The 21497-nt window shown below is 35.5% G+C and overlaps 2 protein-coding genes across 2 annotated transcripts; both read right to left on the bottom strand.

The window, feature by feature from the left end:
- Positions 1-1723: 1723 nt before the first annotated feature.
- On the bottom strand, positions 1724-2854 carry LOC127257714 (uncharacterized). Its single transcript, XM_051284180.1, has 2 exons — positions 2318-2854; positions 1724-2110 (listed from the first exon to the last, which is right to left on the bottom strand). Exons 1-2 carry the CDS (start codon positions 2852-2854, stop codon positions 1724-1726), a joined length of 924 nt encoding a protein of 307 aa, XP_051140137.1.
- Positions 2855-8356: 5502 nt separating this feature from the next.
- On the bottom strand, positions 8357-10669 carry LOC127257740 (ubiquitin carboxyl-terminal hydrolase 26-like). Its single transcript, XM_051284203.1, has 4 exons — positions 10432-10669; positions 9106-9308; positions 8785-8856; positions 8357-8587 (listed from the first exon to the last, which is right to left on the bottom strand). Exons 2-4 carry the CDS (start codon positions 9265-9267, stop codon positions 8495-8497), a joined length of 327 nt encoding a protein of 108 aa, XP_051140160.1. The 5' UTR covers positions 9268-9308; positions 10432-10669; the 3' UTR covers positions 8357-8494.
- Between the last annotated feature and the right edge of the window lie 10828 nt (positions 10670-21497).

The following is a 21497-nucleotide window of genomic DNA, read 5'->3' on the forward strand; positions in this document are numbered from 1 at the left end:
TCTATAATTTATAATTTTTCTAATAATTTACAACGATATGAAGTGAGTCCGTATGGCTCATATATGAATTTACTTGCAAGTGTGGGACTTTTGTGGCAATCCGTGTCGTCGGTCCAATGAAGGAAACTCAAGGAAAATTATTTTGTAATTTCTGAGTTGGAGCCTGTGATTTTTTCCGTTGGCTTGATCCTGTGAGCACTCGCGTCGGATAGTGGAGCAATGATGGGGATGATGTGAACGACTCAGAGGTTCAATCTGCTGCATTTGACGGGGAGCTACTCAAAGAAACAAAGGGGGTTGCAGATGAAATGTTTAAACTAAAGGTGGTTGTGGAAGAACTACATTCTGAAATAAAAGCCTTCCGAACAAGACTGACGTATGTCAAGCTTCTCATGGTTGTTGTTATGGTGATTACCATACCGAAGGTCTTTTTTTAAGAAGTTGGTATGTGTTCAACTCATTGTGGTATTGGTTCGTCTGCTGTCGTAGTAGCAGGGTAGATTTCGTTGTAGTTGTAGGTGGGTGTAACGTACCGGTGTCGTAGTAACAGCAGGGGTGATAAAGTCAAGGCAGTAGTTGTAATGTGTTTTTCTGATTTGCAATACAATGCACCATAATGGTGTGTGTAAACAGCATACAGTTTCGTTCTTTATTTTTACATGTTGAAATGTGTGTGCCAATCACTTAGCCATAACAAAACGCCATAATATTAAATCTTCATTAACAAGCCATAAAATTAAGCCTTTAACCTCACAAGCCACAACAATACGGCCCAAACAAACACTTCAACATACATGGCATAATATTAATTCCTTAACAAACACTGCAATTTTACAATACTTCCAACAACTTAGGCATGAAACAAAATATCCAAAATGTAATCTACATAAAAATACAACAACCCACATTATATCCTCGATCCGATTCAAAAAATGTCGGGGCTAATATGCATAATTGTGTCCAATGCTAATAGGTTATATAGTAACAAACACATATGATAACAAACTACTCCGGGTACCCGTGCACGCATCCAATACAGACATCGATAGAATCTCATTAATGACCCCGGGAAGATGCACCACCTGAAGGCCCCTAACGCCTTGGCCTGAGTGAAAACCGAACACTTTAGAGCAGTGATGACAACGATGCATGTCAACTCCCCTCACTTCCGTCTATCATCCCCGATGGACCCTGCGATTGCATCTGAGACGATTGCATTGTTGGTGCGCAGTCTGGTGACGGTTGTACGTCAGAGGCAACCTACCATGTCATCCAAGTAGCAGCGAAATCAATCTTCTTTTTCCAAAAAAATATATCCCAGAAATAGCTAAGTAGCCTAAAAAATTAGATGGCTACCTGTTCGGACTGGGAGCAGTGTCCGTCCGGCCGATTGATAGGAACTTTCCTTGACGTGTTCTATCCATTTAAAAAGCAGCATTAGTTGGAAATAAGTGTTAAACACATTTTAGAAGTGACAACAAACTGAGGTGGCTGCTTACCTGGAGTTCGGGTTGTGAACAATGATCTCTCGCCCGATTCGTGAGAGCTTTCGTTGTGTTATACAAGAACACACTTTAGGGTAAGAACCAATACAAGATAAACAAAAAAGTAAAAAACACTTCATAAGTACAAGAATCACCTTAGAGAGTTGCGGATCATTTTTGCAACTCCGTCTGTTGTGCCCTTGTCGATGGCATTTGGAACAAGTAGTCATCAATCCATGTTAAGATGCTTTACCATCCTGCCGCTCATCATTACCGTCGCGCCGACGAGCTTTTTTCGGACGCCCAGTGCGAACCTTCACGACCGGAGGTGCCACCTCCCCAAGCATGGATTCTTCGTACTCATGTATTCCAGGGACGGGGTTTATCGCATGGGTGTACACTGTCATGTACGTTTCCTTTTTGAAGTAGGCATCTACGAAATTTTCCACCGTAAGTCTCTGGTACTCGATCACAGGCACTCCATAGCAGCAAGGATATCCTCTAATTTGGAACATGTCGTAGGTGCACATATGTTGGTTCAGCTCAACAACATGGTTCTGCGTGAAGTGCATAACTTCGTACTTGTTGTCGCCGCCCCATGATGGAAAACAGTTGCGGCTAGCCTTCTACACCAGCTCCACCTTTTTCATGATTTTAGGGCACACAATTCCCTCGAATTTCTCGATCGCCGCCTTTTTTGTTTGAATTCGAACCATCAACCTTCATCGTATCCACTCGAACATATCAATTATTGGTAGGTCCCGTGTCTCAAAAATATACCGATGCAAGGATTCACACATGTTGTTCACGAGTACATCGCTCTTTGTTTGTACCCGGAAAAAGGCCAGTGCCCAGTGCTGTTGTGAGATCTCACTCAACCATGCGTACGCAGTTTCCTCAGTCCCAGTTGCTACATCGTATCGATGAATCTGTCGCAACACTTTCTCATGCTCCTTCAGATTAAATGTGGATACTGCCTTCCAGAAAAGACGCTTCAATTCCAATCCCTTAAACCGAACTTTGAAGTTGTTGTACATATTACGCAAATAGAAACGATGTTCTGCTCTTGGCGCTCGTTCTGCAATCGCCTCCACCAAACCTTTCTGACAATCAGATTTAAAAGAACATTCCCCGGTTCTAGAATCACCCATATCCCTCATTAAATGCTCCAAGAACCAATCCCACGTCTCAAACTTCTCAATCTCGACAAATACAAAGGCGATGGGGTAGATATTTTCATTCGGATCTCTCCCTATTGCCGTAAGTAGCTGCCCGTTATAAATCCCCTTTAAGAAGCAACCGTCAAGCCCTATGATAGTGCGACAGCATGCTTTAAATCCCTCCCTCAAAGCTGCCAAACAATAGTACATTCGCTTGAGCACCGGCGGACTAACCCCCTGATCGATGGACAAAATACGGCTGCCACCCGGGTTGAATATGCACACTGTCGCGGAGTGATCGTAAAGGCATTTGTATTATTCCGATGTGCTACCCTTGATCAATTCCAAAGCATATCGCTTCGCCCGGTTTGTACATAGTCACCTCAACACGTACCTCCCTCCGAATTTTCATCTTCAATGCAGGTATAGATATGTTCGGATTATCTGCCTCCGTATCTTTTATCCTCCTTCCAAGGTACTTGTAGTTTGCTTGCACATTGGTCGACTAGTGTGAACATTGATGGGTACCCTTCAGGGTTTTGATCTGGAAGGTGTCTCCACCCATGATCTGGAAGGTGTCTCCACCCATGATGGACAACCCTTCTTGCATACGGTTGTAACCTTCTTTCTTCCAATCCCACCCACGCCGTACAGCCTAGTCACAAAGGGCTTTCCTATATTTCAATCAGTTCACAAATTTCATCCCGACTTTGAAATAACAGTTGGATTCCTCCATTTTATCATCTAAATCCTCGTAGGCCGGCCCCCGGGTGTCGTTAGAATATGGCGGACTGCGCAATACCCCATCCTCCTCGCTCAGTTCATCACTAATCCACCCATTTGTGGTCGTTTAACCCCCGTCCCGTGATCCCATTCTCCAGTTGCCTCGGTTTCATCCGCTAGGTGAGATTCATCCATCGGTATATCACTCTCACCGGGTTCTGCTGCTCCCTCATCCATGAGGGAAGTGTCTGAGTGAATTTCACCTTCTGCATCCTCACTGTCCCACTCTCCGCTATCCAAGATTTGATCCTCGTCGTCATAATTTTCCTCATAAGTTTTCTTTCGTTGACTCTCCCGATAAATCCGCAACTCCTCCCAATATTCGTCGGCATCTATATTGTCATCGTCATCGTCTTCATCATCGTCATCGTCATTTTCTTCATCATCGTCATCATCACCGTCATCATCATCGTCATCTTCATCGTCATTGCTCACATCTACACAATGAAACATAACATAAGCAATGTATTCATGTCAAATCCATATGTGAAAAGAAAACATCCATGAGGTTTACCTGCCCCTTCTTCTGCATGCGATCCAGCCTCATACCAACCACGATTGCCCATTCCCTCCGTGTAATCGGTCCACACGGGTTCCTCAACACCCATGTACTCGAAATTCCCTTGCGAATCATCGTCTTCATCATTGTCCTCATCGTCCTCCTTGCTTTCCTCTTCCGAGTCTAGAGTTGCAATGCCTTTCCCTTTTTGAAATCTTTCTTCATCCTGCGGATCAAATCTACCGGTTAACTCCTCAAATCCGTAGCTTTGAAAACCTTTATTCTTGTTTCCGCACACATCATCCGTTACTCTTTTCTCATGCACGTTTTCACCCTCATGAGTGTCATCACCCCTATCATCCTCGACACCCTTAGTGTCATCACATATGTGCATCAGCAAACCTTTATCCTTGGCATATATATAAATTATATTTTTCCCATAGTGAATTTTAAACATATTCATAACATCTTCATCGCACTTAATGGTATGCACTGGACCCTTGAGATTTGCACCATGGGGACTATCGGGGCTCCGATGTATGAACTCTACAACACCTGCCCTTCCTCCTGCACAACAGTACATGTTCAAGATCTCACCAAAGTAGAACTTATCCTTATCGATACGCGGGAAACAAACACATCTGCCACCCTTGTATCGCTTCGCGGGGCCCTCATACTCGGTATACCCATCCACCCACATATATATTGTCACAAACTGGTCCATTATGTCGGGGACCACAATAACCTCAAGAACGTGCAATCTGCGGGACAACACATTGAATCTTACAACCAACAAAATCTAACTTTCTACAAAATTACTAAATTTATTGCAGAGATACGACAAAATACACAAAACAAAAAGGAAATAAAGTAACTTGACCACAAAATTTTTCAATAAAATACACGTATCTGTGTCCGACGTAAAGTTCACTTTAAACCCAAAATCAAACTAGAAAATTTATTTTTGACATACACGAATGTTCCTACTCACGAGCGGGGAGGAGAGATTTGAGAAATTTTACCAAATTAAAAAATCACAAGTAAGCCCTAGAAGGCTTGGGGGTGGGGCAGACGGGGGATGGAGACTGTGGTGTTGGAGGGGAAGGCTAATGAGGGGGAGGACATTGCAAACCGAGCAAGTGACGGTGTCGTCGATCCAGTCGATCGTCGGTGCGGGTGACAGTGTACGAAAGGATGAGCGAAAGGCAGCGTGAAACGGGGGGTGGGGGGTGGGGCAACGGCACCATCCCTCTGCTGATGGGTTTCTTGATCGCGCGACAAGTGACAATAAGAGAATAAAAGATTTAGGGTAAAAATGGAAAATGCTGTGAGAAAATAAAAATGCCAAGTAAAAAATAAATACAGGGACATAACGGTCTGATAAAGCTAAACTTTAATGGTGTCAGTGTGATTTAAAGGGGGGCGAGTGTGCAACGTTTTACAAACCAGGAGTAGATTTGTTAATATTTTAGGACTATAAGGAATTTTTAGCAGATTTGGTAAACCATAGAGGTTTTTTTTTTTTGCTATTTTGCTTAATAATTATGAAAAATGTCATATATATATGTATATATTTAGGTGTGTAATATTTCTTTACATAATTGTTGAGAATTGTTGTACCTTTTTTTCAAGTAATCTCAAAACTCGCAACTACTATTCAGTTAGTACGCATTGGGTTAACTTCCAGCGAAACGTAATAACCTGCAAATTATGCCAATAAAAAAAGTCATACTAAATGAACTATGTATAATAGACAAGAAATTATTAATATATAATTATGAGTTTTATATTTTTATTAAAATATTAAATATATATTATAATATAATATACTCTTTCCATTCACTTATAAAATCAAACAATTATACTTTTTTAAAATATCAAATCAAATTTTATTTTTTTATTTATTATATTACATTTAAATTTAGTTTTACATTCAAAATATCATATCAAAATTTATTTATATTAAATTAAACAAATATTTCAATTCAAAATTTTACTATTCTAAATCAAAAATCTAAAAATCAAAATCTCACAAATATACACACAAGTAATATTTCTTGTTAATCTAAGAATAATACAATAAAAGAAAAAAAATAAAAGAATACAATAAAAGAACATAAAATAGTAAATAATACACTAAAATAATATAACTAATTTTATTTGTTAATCTAACCGAAATTTTAGTTTTATTACCAAGTAAACTAACATTTAGACAATTATGAACATTTATTATAAAATTATTAGTAAAACAAAGAAAACTCGATTGTTTTTCTTTAAAAAAATCACCCGAAAAAATGAGAAAAAATTACTTTGAATTAGTAAGTTACTAAGTTTGAACAGAAAAATTTAACACGACAAATATTAAGAAGTTGGAGGAAAGGTATGAAAATAAAAGCTTCAGAATTTTTTAGAGAAACAATCTAATTTACGAAGTTATTAGTTTAATATTAAATATAAACAAGTTGTTCAATAAAGTTTCGAAAATTTCGAAACTATTTAAATAGACTCAAAAACTTCCGAAAATTCTTATTATAATAAAATTATATATAGTAAAGGTTCGAAAATTCCAAATCTTTTTTAATGGACTATATTTTAATAAAATAAAATAAGTTATAGAGTAAAGCTTCGTAAGTTTTCTGCATTTGAAAACTTGCAAGCCTTATTAATAAGATAAAATATAATATATATATATATATATATTAATATGCTTTGAATCTAGGGATATGATTTAGATAGGCATGTATTTTCATTCTAACAGCATGTCTTATGGCCAGGCCATGCGGCCAAGCGGCTCAAATCCTGCAATAAAATCTATTCTATGTTTCTGTCCGTTGAGGTAGACAACTCATTTTTAGTGAACTACGTAAATTTGTAAATTTGTGTCTTCTTTACGTTTTATATTTGTTATTGGATCATTAATCCTAATCCATCACAACAATATCTGTATATATATAATAAAATTTTAAAAATTTAGAAACTATTAATGAATTCAAAAACTTTTAAGTCTTCTTATTAATACAAGCGTTTCAGTTACCGTTTTGATTGGGTCAAATTAGCATCATATAAATAAATATCAATAATAATATAATATGTAACACATATTTGAATAGCATATTATATAATTACATGTAGTAAAGTATATTTTGATTTCAGCAAAATATATTGTCATTCAGCACAATAGTAATTTGATTTGATCAAAAAATGTCTATACAGAAACTAGCAAATATTAATATAATATATATAATACATTATATAATACAACATATATTATCTGTTTTGTGACGATTTGCTAATTATTTTAGGATAATGTGTTAACTTGATAATAGGGTATATATTGTGTGATGATTTGCTAATTACTTCATGTTACTTTGTTGATTTAGTCAAATTATCATAGTGCTAATTTGACCAAATCAACACCTCAACCGCCGCCTGACACAAGATAGTACTCTCTTTTTGTCCCACCAAAATATGTCAGTTTTCTTCTTTTTAGCTATCCTACCCAAATATACACTTTCTATAAAAAAAATAAAAATTAAAAATTAAAAAATTTAATACACCCTTCATGAGTATAACATTGTTTTTGTATCATTATACTTAACATTAAAAATATTATTATATTTGTATAATTTGCTCGACAAATAACATTGTATTTGTGTTATAAGAGACTAATAGATGTATTTTTGTCATTTTATCTTGATTAGTACTATATTTTGATAATAATAATTAATATTCTAATATCAACACAAAAAATAATGTATACTTTATATTGTACGGGATAGGAATACTTAAATCTTAATTAATTCAAATTAATCTATGGTGTGTTGTGCAGTTGAAGCTTAATAAAAAATTAACATATATAAATGTATTGTAACACTACCAAAAAAATGGCTATTTGTAGCGGCTTTAAAACCGCTACAAATGGCCATTTTTCGTTATAAAAAGCTATTTGTAACGATTTTGTACCGGATTCTGGCCAGTGCATATACTCGAGTTACAAAAAGTCTATGTACCGACATTTTCCGTAACAAAAAGTGGACAGTCAACGCGCGTGAGAAATCTTTTTGTAACGGTTTTTGTAACGCTAACAATGTTTTTTGATTTATTTGTAACAGATGTTTCTCGTAATAAAAGAGTCGTTACAATAAATGTTCATGCATTTGTAATGGCTTTTGTTACGGTTTAATTTTTGTTACAATAAACTGATTGTCAAAAAAATATTTTAAACGACATTCATAATTTTTTGTACCGGTATTTGTAACGAACACAATTTCACAACAAAAAGAGTATCTTTATTTTTTTAGTAATAACAAAAAAAAAAAAGTATCTTGAAGCTTCCAAGATTGATTTGGGAGGCTCCTTACCGCGGATTAAAGAAACACAAATATCCTCATTGGTATAATTAAGTTCATCACCAATTCAGAGCTTTCCCTTTCACCAATACACTCCTCACAAACCTACTAATAAAGGAGAAAATAAACTTGATGACATGCACAAATCTGACATCAGAAGAGAAGGTAACTCAACTGGCTCAGCAACCAATTCAAAGCCAAGACACAGATACAACTGTTTTACCTGGCGGCAATACATTTGGACAATGTACCACCCCAATCTTCACAGAGTAATTTCCAATCATCCTCCGTAACAAATGTCAGTTGATCTGCCTAGAATACAGTAAAACGGAAACATGATAGTAGACTACTCAAGCATAGTTTGGCTTCACAAGTATTAAAGGATTTGATCAAATATGAAAATAAAGTCCCACCAACAAATTTTTCTTAAAAAAGATCAACCTGACATATTAGAGAAAGGGTGAAGGAGCTTGAGGCAAAAGAAAGTCGATATTTCAAAAAACACTTACAGCAGCAGACTTTTGGAAAATAAGATCCCTCTTCCAAACGAGTTCTGAGGGCCTCTCGAGTAGTCTACAATGCTGATTCAAATTATGGAAGTCAGGAAGCATATATATCATGTACATTATAGTGACAAAGAATAGAAGAAATATAGCCAACTCTTAGTTTACACGAGTGCCATATATAAGGTATCCACCACTTAACACCGTGGGACATGACTAGCATTGTGCAAATTTACTGCCCCAAAGGTTCACACAACGAATTGAAGAAATAAAAAGAACAAATTTCAAAATAAAGATGGAATAAAAGAAAAAAGGATTGCAGAAAACCTCTTTACACAGAAGCTTATCAATAACAGTATCGATCGTATCTACTTCGGCAAAAGGAGCATTTTTCCAACTAGCATTAATATAGTTTCTCCACTTTGACAGCCAAGAGGTGGGCAATAAATAGTATTTGGTATCAGGATAAAGAGCAACATTTTTGTTCATGGCTAACTTTTCATGGTTCTGCTAGCTTCAACTTGAACTCCCTGCAGTATACAGCTTCTCATAAGCCTAATGAAAGAGTGTTAGTTTTACATCAATATTTGTTAAATATTCTAAATAAGCCTAATTAAATATTCTAAATATTTAGTTTAATAATAGCTAATTCATACACGATAACATTCTACACCACAAATCCACACTTCTAAAGAGCTAAACAACGGAAGCAAATTAAATCTGGAGTAAAGTAAAATAAATTCATGAGCAGCATGTCAATCAAAATTGCTCAAGTTCAGCCCAAATTCCTATTCCAAATTAGATACAAACCTCATATACATAACCCATATTGAATTACAAAGCCTTATTATTGTTACTCTCTAGTTTGATAGCATCTCCATATTGAATAGAAGAAAATTAAGAATCCCAAACATAGCGACAAAAATTCAAAATGATCATAAACTTGTAAAAAATAAATTTGAAACAAGAAAAGAACACAATATTCATCTATCAACTAATGTGTTATATGGTGAGGCAAGAAAGACACATAAAAGATGCAACAATTTGAAAATAACACACCTTCATTGTCTTTTGTTCGAAGCTGCTCAAGATGAGCACCATACATGACATTTTAACTAGAATCTTTCTACCTCCAACAGCTAAACAATTCTTCAACTCAATGGAACGTTTAGTATCTTCAACAGCAACACTTACAATTGAGAATCAATATCAAAACTAGTACTACTCATAAAATCCAGAAAAAAATTATTAAAAAAGCAAATTTTACTTACAATTGAACATAGCCAAACCTTCGATGCTCACTTGATCCTAATATAAAAACAAGCAAAGACCAATAAAAAATAAAAGTTTAGTCTAGACAAAATGTTTTTGGTAGAAGAAATAAAACAATCATGAACTTTTGACTTCAAAACAAGCAATTTTAAAATCAATTCCATCCCATGTAAGTATTATTCTTTTGGTTGTCCACAATATTTAAAATCATAAACTTGTTTCAGGTGATCCTCAAATTCAACGTGGGCACTAGATTAGCCTACCTTTTTTGGTAACCATAAAGCATCTTCTTATTGGTCCAATCTTACTGAAAATTTCTTCCATCTAAATAAACATCGACAACAAACAATAAGACAGAACAATAAATAAATCCAAACTCACGGAAAGATCTAGAGTTGGCATTTCAGGACGTTGGTAGGCAGCGGTGAGTCGCTATCGACAGATCGAGGAAGACGGCGGCGGAGCGCGATTAACGGCCGACGAAGGTGGAGATGACGCGCCGTTCAAGGGTGCAGCGCGGAGAAATTAAAGGAAGGTGAAGGCGGACGTATGAGAAGGAGAAGAAGAAAAAGAAAGAAAAAGAAGAACGAAGGACAAATAAGAACAAAGAAGACGAAGAAGAACGAAGAGGACGAAGAAGAAAGGAAAGAAGAAGAACAGAGAAAACGAAACAAAATATATGAATTGGGTGGCTAGGGTTTATTTAAAAATATTTTAGTTTTAATTTTAATTTTAATTTTTATTGTATATAATAGTTTCAATTTTAAATAATATTTTTTTTTTATTTCAATTTGTATATATTAATATATATATGATATATATGTGTATATATATATATGATATATATGTGATATATTAGTTATGATTATTTTAGATTTAGTATGAAATTTAAAATAAAAAGTATTGTAATTGTAACGAAAAAAATACCGCAACAAAAGAAAAATGTTGACCAAACCGAAAAAACTATTTGTTACGAAAATATACGGAACAAAAAATAGTTTTTGTAACAAAAAAATTGTAGCGGATGAGATTTTGCTACAAATGGTCAATTTTTTTTGTAGTGTAACAACAAACATGAAAAATAATTTAAACAAAAAAAAATCAAATCAAATTAATTTATTTAGTGTATATTTATTTATTATTTTTAGTTTAAAATATTTTTTAAGTTAAGTACGTAAAAACATGTTAATATAAATAATAATATTTCATATTGAATTGTTCATTTCTTACGATTGTATATATATTATAACTATTTACTTTAAGAATGTATGTTATATTGTATTTTTATAATATCAATTGTAAAGTATTCGGAAGTTTTTGTGGGTAACACACCTTAAAGTTTTACTTATGATTATTTCAATAATTTATTTTTAATTAATGATGTTAAATATACTAATTTCTTGAAATACCGCGCATATCTAATAGAAAAATACAAATAATGTACAAAATTTTTGTACAAAATCAATATATATATAATATATTTTTCAGTATACCAAAATACTGATATTGTTTCGATATTTCGATATTTTGGTATATATCATAAATACGGTATATCATTTGATATTTATAATTCGATATCAAATTTATTATTTTTAATTTTTCTTCTAAGATTATATATTAATTATTTTAATATCAGTATTTCAGTATGAAATAATATTTTTAATAATTCACTATTTTGATATGAAACGGTACCGTATATATTTATTTTACTGAATCTTTGTATACCAAATTTTTTATATGGTATTAATATATATTTTTAACATAAAATATTTGGTACAGTATACAATATGACTCGGTATTTTGGGCATACTATATCAAACTATCTATATTTTTAATTATATTTAATTAGGATAAAGATAAAATGAACATGACCCAAAAATTCGATTCAGGTATGACACACTACAAAAAATTCGTAGTAAAAACGTTTCGTCACCTATACCACATTGGTAAAAGTTTTTAGCGACAAATTTGACTTTCGTAACGAAAGATATGTTCTTTGTAGTGAAAGTTAAGAAAAAATATATAAGTACAAAAATATAATTTTGTAGCTAAAGCTTTTTTGTTATAAAAATAAAATTCATAACAAAAGAATTTTAGCAAGAAAATATGCATGAATTTTTTAGCCAAATAGTTTTAGCAAGAAAATATGCATGAATTTTTTAGCCAAATAGTTTTAGCTATGAAATATGATTTTGTAGCTAAAATTCTTTTGCTATCAAACTAAGATTTTGTAACAAAAAAATTTCAACAACGAAATTAATTTTGTAATAAATAATTTTATGTTTAGCAACAATTTATTTATTTTTGTTTAATGACACTTTTTTAACTGTAACAAATATTTTATAGTTAAAAATATTGTAGTTAATTAGATACCCCCTCTGTCCTAATTCAATATACCATTTTTACCATTTTCGTCTGTCTCACTTCAAAGTATCTATTTTCTATTTTAGAAAAGTAATCATATACTAATACCAAAATACTCTTATTTTTACTTTAATTACAAATATATCATTGCACATACAATTATTTTGTATATAAAATCAAAATGCAAAACTATCAAAAATTCTTACATACTTCCACTAACTAATAAAATATTATTATTTTTTAATTTACTACAAAGAGCCTCTCTAATTTGGGACCGGAGGAGTATTTTTTTTTGTAGTAACACTAAAAATCGGACTCAAGCCGAGCTCGACCGAGTTGATTAATCCTAAATATAAAAATAATTTTAATTTTAAGATTTTAAACAATGCATTTCATAATTAATAAATACTAAACGGTATGTTTTGATCGGGAATTTTGAATTTTGCATTTGAATTTTGAATTAATAAAAAAAATTATTTAAATATTTTTTTATGGATAAAAATATATATTTATATGATATTTTGAATGCAAAATAATTTTGAATATAAAAAATAAAAAATAAGAATTTGATTTGACATTTTTAAATAGAAAACTTGTGAAAGTTGAATGTTTTTTTTTTTTGGAAATCGGACTAAATACAAAAACTTTAATTTATATTCTAAATAATTATACCAATAATTTATTGCAGATAATTTGAAGTTTCACTATTGTTATAAATAATTTATTTAAATACAAAAATTATTTATGTCATAATGAATTAATATCTATTTTATCTATAAAATATTAAATAAATGAATATATTTTGTCATATTATCGCTATCAAATTAATTAGATTAAAAATAATTAACTTTTTAATACACGACTTCTTAATAATCTTGCCCAAAACAATTTTACATAATTATTAGGGATGAATGGAGTACATATAAATTTTTTAAAATTTCAAGAGCATACGAAAACTTCTCATCCTTCTTTATAAAATAAAATAATATATATAATAAAGTTCTGTAAATTCTAAAACCATTTAAATGGACTTGAAAATTTTCGAACATTACCATTAAAATAAGATACTACTATATATAATAAAGTTTCGAAAATAATGAGACTGTTTAATTAATGAATTCAAAAAATTTCAAATTTTTAATAAATAAAATAATATATATATAATGAAATTTCAGAAATTTCGAAACTATTTAAATAGACTTAAAAAATTTTGAACTTCTTTAATAAATAATATATATATATATATAGAATAAAGTTTCTGAAAATATTTAAATGGACTCGAAAACATCCCATCTTCTTATTAAAATAAAATAAAATAGTATATGTAGTATAATAAAGCTTCTAGAATTTTGAAATCATTTAAATAGATTTAGAAAATTTTGAATTCTTTTAATAAAATAAAATAATATATATAATAAAGTTTCAGAAATTTCGAAACCATAAATGGATTGGAAAACCCCTGAGTCCTTTTATTAAATAAAATAATATATATATAAATAGTTTTGGAAATTTAAAGACCATTGTAATGGATTCAAAAAAAATTGAATCTTTTAAATAAAATAATATTATTTATATTATGACCTCAAAATTTCTGAGACAACAAAAATTAAAAATTTTGTTGGCTATTTTTAAGAGTATCGGAATCAGTTATGAGGCAAAATATATTTTTCCTGATAGTATATATATACACTTGTTTATCGAATTTTATTATTAGTAATTATCAAAGCATCCTCAAATTATTTGACTAACATCACTTATATAACACCCCATTGTGTTTTTAGTAAAAATGCACAAAACACTCTATTTTATTTATTGCGTAAAACCCCTTGTGTTAAGGTAAAGTTTGCACGAAACACACTTTTTGTCCAAAACTGATGTTTGATTCTAAATAAATAAGTAAATTAAGCAAATTTTATACAAATAAAAAATATAAAATATTTTAAAAATAAATAAATAAATAATTGATCAATAATTTATTTATATAGATTTTATAAAAATCACATAACAATTTGTCTCAAAAAACTATAAAATGAAAGATTAATCAATTATTTATTTATTTATTTTATTCAAAAAAATTATTTAAAATATTTTACGTTTTTTATTTGTATAAGACTTGCATAATATAGGTCTTTATTTAGAACGAAACATTCCGTGCAAATTTTAAATTAATATAGATGAATTTCACGCAATAAATAAAACATATAGTATTTTGTGTATTTTTACTAAGGGTGTGTTTGTTTGAGGGATTGGATTTTTCTTTTACTATTCATCTAATTTTTTCCCCCCAAAAACATCAAATCAAACACCTATTTTTCATTTTTTATATTATACTAAAAATCAATTTTACATTCAAAACATCACATCAACACCTATTTATATCACATCATACAACTATTCAAATTCAAAATTTTTACTATTCAAATCCCAACTCAAAATCCAAACCTCCAAACAAACACACCCTAAAAATACAAGGGAGTGTAACATAATTTACCCTAATAATTTTTACTACTTTCTAAGGATATGCCATTGATTGATTTAATCGAATTTGAACAGAAAATGGCTAACAAGCTTTGCATTTTCCCTTTTTAAAAATTTTTGTAGTCTTGATTGCCACAAATTATAACAAATCCAATTCAAGAGTGATTCATCGTATCTGATCATTAAAGGATAACAACCATGTTAAGACATTATTTCAATTTTGTGATAATGAACATTTTGATCAAAACGAAATTAATTTTTTTTTTTTTTTTGTTTGAATATATAAAAAGAAAATTAAAAATAAAGACACACGTATTTTATTGCATATATAGGACTCACTCAATATATAAACATCGCTTTCTTTGACAATGACTTATGTTAGTTGTGTATGATTTGTGGTTTATAATTGATTAGATTCCCCAACCTCTAAATATTCATTCCGCTAACAAAATCATTTTCTCCACTCTTATCATCCGGGCCGGGCCGGGCCGGAGGCGTCATGCCTAACAAAGACTTGTTATGCTGACCATCATTTCGAATAAGAAAAATCGTATTTGTATGGCCCGTAAATGGGTCCCCTATGGTTTCTTTTTTAAATAAATTTGATACAAGAGATATATTTTAATCATCGATCGATTCTTCAATCTTCGGATGATGAAAAATCGCAAATGATTGGTACATGTGCATATGCACCATCTAAGAGTTAGCCGGTCGATATTTTGCATATGATGCATTTTTATATAATTATTTCCATTTATTATAGGGCTAAAAAGTCGATGATGAACCAAATATGATGATACTTCTTTCATATAAATAGTTTACATAAATAACTAAAATTAAATGATGTTGTTGTCAAAAAAATCACCACCGACGGCTTAATCGGAAAAGTATGTTGGAATTGATTTGTTCGAAGGGTTCCCCGGCCTTCTCAAGAAAAGATCCGGGCTATCTCGCGATATCCGAATAATTGACGTAAAAGGAAGATAAAATTAAACAAGAACGAAGCTGGAAAAAGATACTGGAATTAATGAAAAGAAAGATGTAAAAAATCTGGAAAAAATATAGAGAAAATAATGCAGAGAAAAAATAAAAAGAAAGAAGATGATGATTGATGTGAATGGCGTCCCCTTCATATTTATTTTGTTTTTGAATTATTTGGATAAACCTTCATCCTTAATTTTTTATCCAGCAACTCCAACCTCCTCTCCACCACCTTTGACCGGATCTCCTCACCCCTGCTGGACCACCCATAAATTGCAATGGGTCTTCTTGAACAATGGGCTAGGCGGGGCAGACCCAATTGATGATTTGGGCTGCATACTGGATCGCGAACCTCCATTCTGGGCTGCGTCTGTACTGGGCTGACTCAATTAATTATTTGGGTGTGTACAAATGCCCCCCACAAAATCATAACAAGAATTAACTCGTGGTCCTGATGATTTTGTCAAATACTTGATGTTTCCGTGGTTTCTCAATCTGTCCGACCATTTTTTCTGTTTCTGAAAGGTCATCGTTGACTACAGATTGATCGTGTCTTCCTTCTAGCTCTCAAAGAGAATGATAGAACCTTTTAGATGTCTTCCATTGATAAACGTCTTCAGTTCCGTCCCTTCAGGCTCCAACAATTTATATGAGTCGTTAGATGAATTGGCCGATATGATAAATGGTCCTTCTTATGTGGGGGACCACTTCCTGAGCTTCACATCATTGGAGCCTTCCAGGAGGACGGCCTTCCAGACTATGTTACCTTCCTGGAAGGTCTGAGGCCTCACGCACTTTCGGAAGGTTGGTTCGGCCTTCTTCTTTTGATGACGAATGCGTTCAAAAGTCTGCAGTCTCTCTTCGGGCAAAGTGTCAAGCTTCTGGAGCAAGGTCTGGTCCTGCTCTCTCATCGGCAGCTGGTTCATCTTTAAGATCCAGAGAGAAGGCACTGTAATCTCCGACAGAAGCACAGCGTCATGGCCGTAGGTTAGCCTATAATGAGTGCTTCCGATTACGGAGGATTTGACATTTCGATATGCCCATAAAGCCTCTTTCAAAGTATCATGTCAGCCCCTTGGGTTGTCCTTCAGCACTTTCTTGATAATAGAAATCAAGATTTTGTTTGTCATCTAGGCTTGCCCGTTAGCCTTGGCCAATGGAATGGCTTCCGCCCATATCGTGAAGTAGTCCGTAGCTACGAGAATAAAAGAATGCCAATTGGAAGATGGAGGATGAATTTTTCCGATGATATCCATCGCCCACCCACGGAAAGACAAATGTTTGATAATCGAATAAAGTTCTTCTATTGGGACTCGTCGAAGTGGTCCATGGTGCTGACACGCTAGACATCCTCAAGCATAATCCACACAATCCTACGACATTCATGACCAAAAATAGCCGTAACGATGGATTGTCCACTTCATAGCGGGTCTAGCCCTATGGGCACCTCCAATACCTTCGCGGAACTCGGCCATGACCTTCATAACATCCTCGTGACACAGGCAGCGTGCCAAAGTCCCATCGGATCTCCTTCGATACAGCTCCCCATCGATTTGAGTATATTTTAGAAGCGATTGCGCACTACTTTTGAAGCGACTTTCCTGGGGCCTGTTAGACCTTCTAGCAGCGGAGTTCGCCAATCCAAGTCCTGATCAGCCTGCAAACATTCGTATTTTTGTTGTATTCCTTTTCTTTTAAACCCGGAAGCCCATTGCGCCAAGTCGTTTGCCTTTAAATTCTCTTCCAAGGTATGTCCTCAAATGTTACCTCCGTGAGTTGCTGAAGAAGGTCGTGGGTTTCTCGAAGAACGTCTTGAAGTCGTGGTTCATTGCACTTGAATTCTTTGAGGGCCTTTCGGATAATCAGCTGAGAATCCCCTCGAATAATGACCTTTTCGACATCCTTTGGGACCAAGAATCACAACGCCAACAACAACGCTTCGTATTCAGCTTGATTATTTGTGGTTCCTTGCGGGAGTTGGTGGACGAAGCACCATAATTCTCCTTCTGGATTGATGATCACCATGTCTGCTCCGGCTGCTCCTGAGGTGCTGGAACCATCGAAAGTTACCAGCCAAGGTTTCTGAAAGTGTACTTTACCGGGTTCATCTTGAGGTCATGTTGTCTCATCCGCGTAAAAGCCTTCCGAAGGTCCAACAGGTGGTGATCGAATGCCCGGAACTTCACGACCACGTCATCTATGTATACCTCCATGCAAGCACCAACCAGATCATGGAAAATTGCATTCATTGCCCTCTGGTAGGTCGCTCTGACATTCTTGAGGTCGAAGGGCAATACTATCCACTCGAATATTCCAATTGCTCCGGGGCAGTGGAAAGCTATTTTATGGGCGTCTTTATCGGCCAAATATATTTGATTATAGCCAGAGTAGCCGTCCATAAAAGAAAAGATCTCATATCTAGGCGTAGAATCCACGAGCATGTCGGCAATGGGCATCACGTATTCGTCCTTCGGCGGCCCCTGAATTGAGATTACGGAAGTCAATACAGATCCGAGTCTCTTCATTATTCTTCACCACTGGAACAATGTTGGAAATCCACTCCGGGTACTTGCATGTTTGAATAAAGTTAGCTTTAAAGAGTTTTTCGACCCCCTCTTTCACTTTGGCAATAATTCTAGGTTGAAACGCCCAGGGGGCTGTTTGTGCGGCCGAAATGACGCTTTAGTAGGTAATGGATGCTCGACTAAGTTTCTTGATAACCCCGGCATCTCATGGTCATCCCATGTGAAGCAATCTTTGAATTCCCGGATCAAAGCAATCATTCACTCTTTCCTCTCGACATCTAGCAAGGTGCTGACCCGTGCCATCCGAGGGGTTGCCTCATCCCCCAGGTTAATTTTCTTCAACGGGTCCTGCCCTTCGAAAGGTGGAGCAGGTCTTCGAATCTGTGAATGAACATCCTCTTCATCTTGATCGTAATTAGGCGGCTGGGAGGATGTCCCCGTCTGCCCGTGAAGAGGTTGGGCGGCATGATTTTTAGTCCATATAAATGTACAGTCGGACCTGCCTGCTCTCGCCTCCAAATCCTGTAAAATCAGGATGTCAAACACGATAAATACCTGAGTTATTAGGCCCTGCGTCGGCCTTGACTTTGATTTCGAACCCCTTCATGGTTAGATTGTATTTTTTCCTCATTCTAGTGTCCTTCAGCATCATGGACAGCGGGTGTACATAGAGGGAATAATAAACAGCCTCTGCGGAATGCACCTCCATAGTTGGATCAGCCTCGGCCTCTACCGTCTTGATTTGGTCTCTGTTCCAAAATATAAATTTTTGGTGCAATGTCGAAGGGACGCACTAGATAGTGTGGATCCAATCCCTCTCGAGAATGGCTATAAATTGGTTTTCCTTCGCTGACGAAGAAAGCCTTATGGTCTGTCCTTGTTCCGACCGTCGATTTATCCACCAACACGCATGCTGCCGTATGCACATTTCTGGTGAAGTCGGTCATTCGCATGATTTTTGGGACGAGATCTTTTATGTTTTTATTGAATTTTCTTAGAGTAGACCAGGTCATAACATTGACGGAACCTCCTCGATCGACTAGGACCTTGCTGATCGTCCGCCCATCAAGATATACTGTGAGGAATAAGGGTTTCAAGTGGCACGTATGTTCGTCCGCCAACTTCTGAAAAATTACTGGTTCCGGACTTCTTTTGGAATGTTGGAATCCTACTCTACCCAATATAATGGACCAACTCCTTCCAATATCACATCCCTCTAAAGATAATCGGGTTGCACTTGAGGGGTTTCATATTCCCGATGTAGCACCCCTATTATGTTGACCTTGAGATCTCCTTCACAGTGTGAAGCTCGTTCGAGGTTGGAGGCATAATGTCCAAGCTAGCCTTCGTCGCTTCACTGCAATCGAGGGCACTGATCATCGGCTTACCTTCCGGAATCTGGTCTTCCCTGAGTGTCACAGTAAAGTAAGGTTCGTTAGGGTGTTCAACCCTTGCAAGAACTTCTTTTGGTCTCTATTTCTTTTGGGCCTAAAGCTGGTAACGAAGGTCCTTCCGACCAAGCTTCGGCCTTCCAACGATAGCTCTTTGTGAGCCCTGGGCCTGCTGCCCTCCGGCCTGACCTTCGTGGTTATCAGCCTGCTGCCCCCCATCTTGGATCTCTTGGGAAAGGCAAGCGACTAAGCGTTGTCGCTGCATCCTCCTTTTTTGAGTCTTAGTAGGAGATCGCCTCACCTGCTCCTTCCGATTCTTTGTCCAGCTCCCGTCGTCTGGAGCCTTCCCAGAGTGGCGGGTCTGATGGGGTGTGATTACCACCTGATCTATGAAGGTTACTCGCCAAACCTCGCCTCCCTTTTCAAAGCTTACTTACGAGATCGTATTCGTGGGGGAAAGTCTGTCCCACACCGAACTTCTTCTCGGAGGTTTGATCGACCTTCCAAGCCTATTAAACACTGGTTTTTTAGGGCCCGTTCTCCTACCATATGCTCCAAACCCCGAATTTGTCTTTCTGGACCTGTGTGGACATACTCCGACAATGTTTATTGGTGTGAGGAACGACTCCATGTCTATTTTCATGTCAGGTTTTTCGGCCAGCTTGAGGCAGCCTTTTTTGATGACTTTATGGACCGCATTTCGGAAGGGAATGCAGTTCCTGATCCGATAGTCATATACTCCATGCCACATACAAAATAATTTTCCATTCAGCTCCTCTTTGATCAACATTTTTGTGACATTCTTTAAGGCGGAGCTGGTTGTCTTTCAGCAAGTAATCAAAAATCTGTTCCGTCTTTGCAATGTCGAATGAGTAAGATACCTTCAGATTCACTTCATTCCGTCGAGGCAGCTTAAGAGCCGGGCATGTATATACCTTCCCCTGCGAAATTTCAGCCAAGAAGGTCTCCTCTTGCTCCTTGTCAACCTCGGCAGCCCCTTCTTGGACAAACACGCAATGATTTCTACTCCGAAACTTCTGATTTCGGGGCGCTTGAGCTTCTTTCAAGGGCTGTTCGGCCTTCACAGCTTTGGACATCGGATGTCGAAAGTTGTGACACTCTTGATGAGCCAGGCTATCACGCAGCTGGTGTGTCATGTTATTTATTGCAACATTCACCACCTGGTCCTCTAGTACACGAACTTTACATCTAGTTTGTGCGCTCTTGAATTGTTTCGAGAACTACTCGACCGAATCCTTGCTTTTCCCATCGCCATATATCCTATGAATCGCATCTTCGATTACCTATGGATTTATGATGGGATGTGGCAGTGGCACCATCTCTGCCTGCCCCCCAGGCTGTTCGAAAGCTGCGTGAATGGACGGCGGATTGTGTAACGCCGGTTGCGGGAAAGCTTGACGAGTAGGTCCCCATTGTGGGAAACGAACTCTGGCGCCTTCTGTAGGTTCTCTAAGGACTGGAACCTGTTGCAATAGTGTATTTTTGGGGGCTGGTTAGGCAGGATATTCGTAGGTTTGTTGCAGTCCAAAACTAGCAGCAAATCGACCTTCTCCAACAACTCTCTGCCACCCAGTGTATCGAGATGGTGTTGGGACTGGTCCCCCTAGTTCCCAAGTCATTTCAAAAGGCTTTGGGACCAAGGAAGGTGCTGGAATCGCTGTCGGCCCTGCACCCCATGCATTGGAAG

The sequence above is a fragment of the Andrographis paniculata genome, unplaced genomic scaffold (genome assembly GCF_009805555.1).
Source record: "Andrographis paniculata isolate CXL003 unplaced genomic scaffold, ASM980555v1 Contig58END, whole genome shotgun sequence".
Lineage (NCBI taxonomy): Eukaryota > Viridiplantae > Streptophyta > Magnoliopsida > Lamiales > Acanthaceae > Andrographis > Andrographis paniculata.

What these genes read in the sequence shown, in the direction of transcription:
- LOC127257714 (XM_051284180.1), bottom strand. Translation starts at nt 2,854, where the DNA reads ATGTACTATTGTTTGGCAGCTTTGAGGGAGGGATTTAAAGCATGCTGT. An exon ending in GGGCACTGGCCTTTTTCCGG is followed by an intron (nt 2,111 to 2,317) that starts GTACAAACAAAG and finishes GAGCTGGTGTAG; the next exon opens with AAGGCTAGCCGCAACTGTTT.
- LOC127257740 (XM_051284203.1), bottom strand. Translation starts at nt 9,267, where the DNA reads ATGAACAAAAATGTTGCTCTTTATCCTGATACCAAATACTATTTATTG. An exon ending in ATAAGCTTCTGTGTAAAGAG is followed by an intron (nt 8,857 to 9,105) that starts GTTTTCTGCAAT and finishes AATTTGAATCAG; the next exon opens with CATTGTAGACTACTCGAGAG. An exon ending in TTTTCCAAAAGTCTGCTGCT is followed by an intron (nt 8,588 to 8,784) that starts GTAAGTGTTTTT and finishes ACTGTATTCTAG; the next exon opens with GCAGATCAACTGACATTTGT.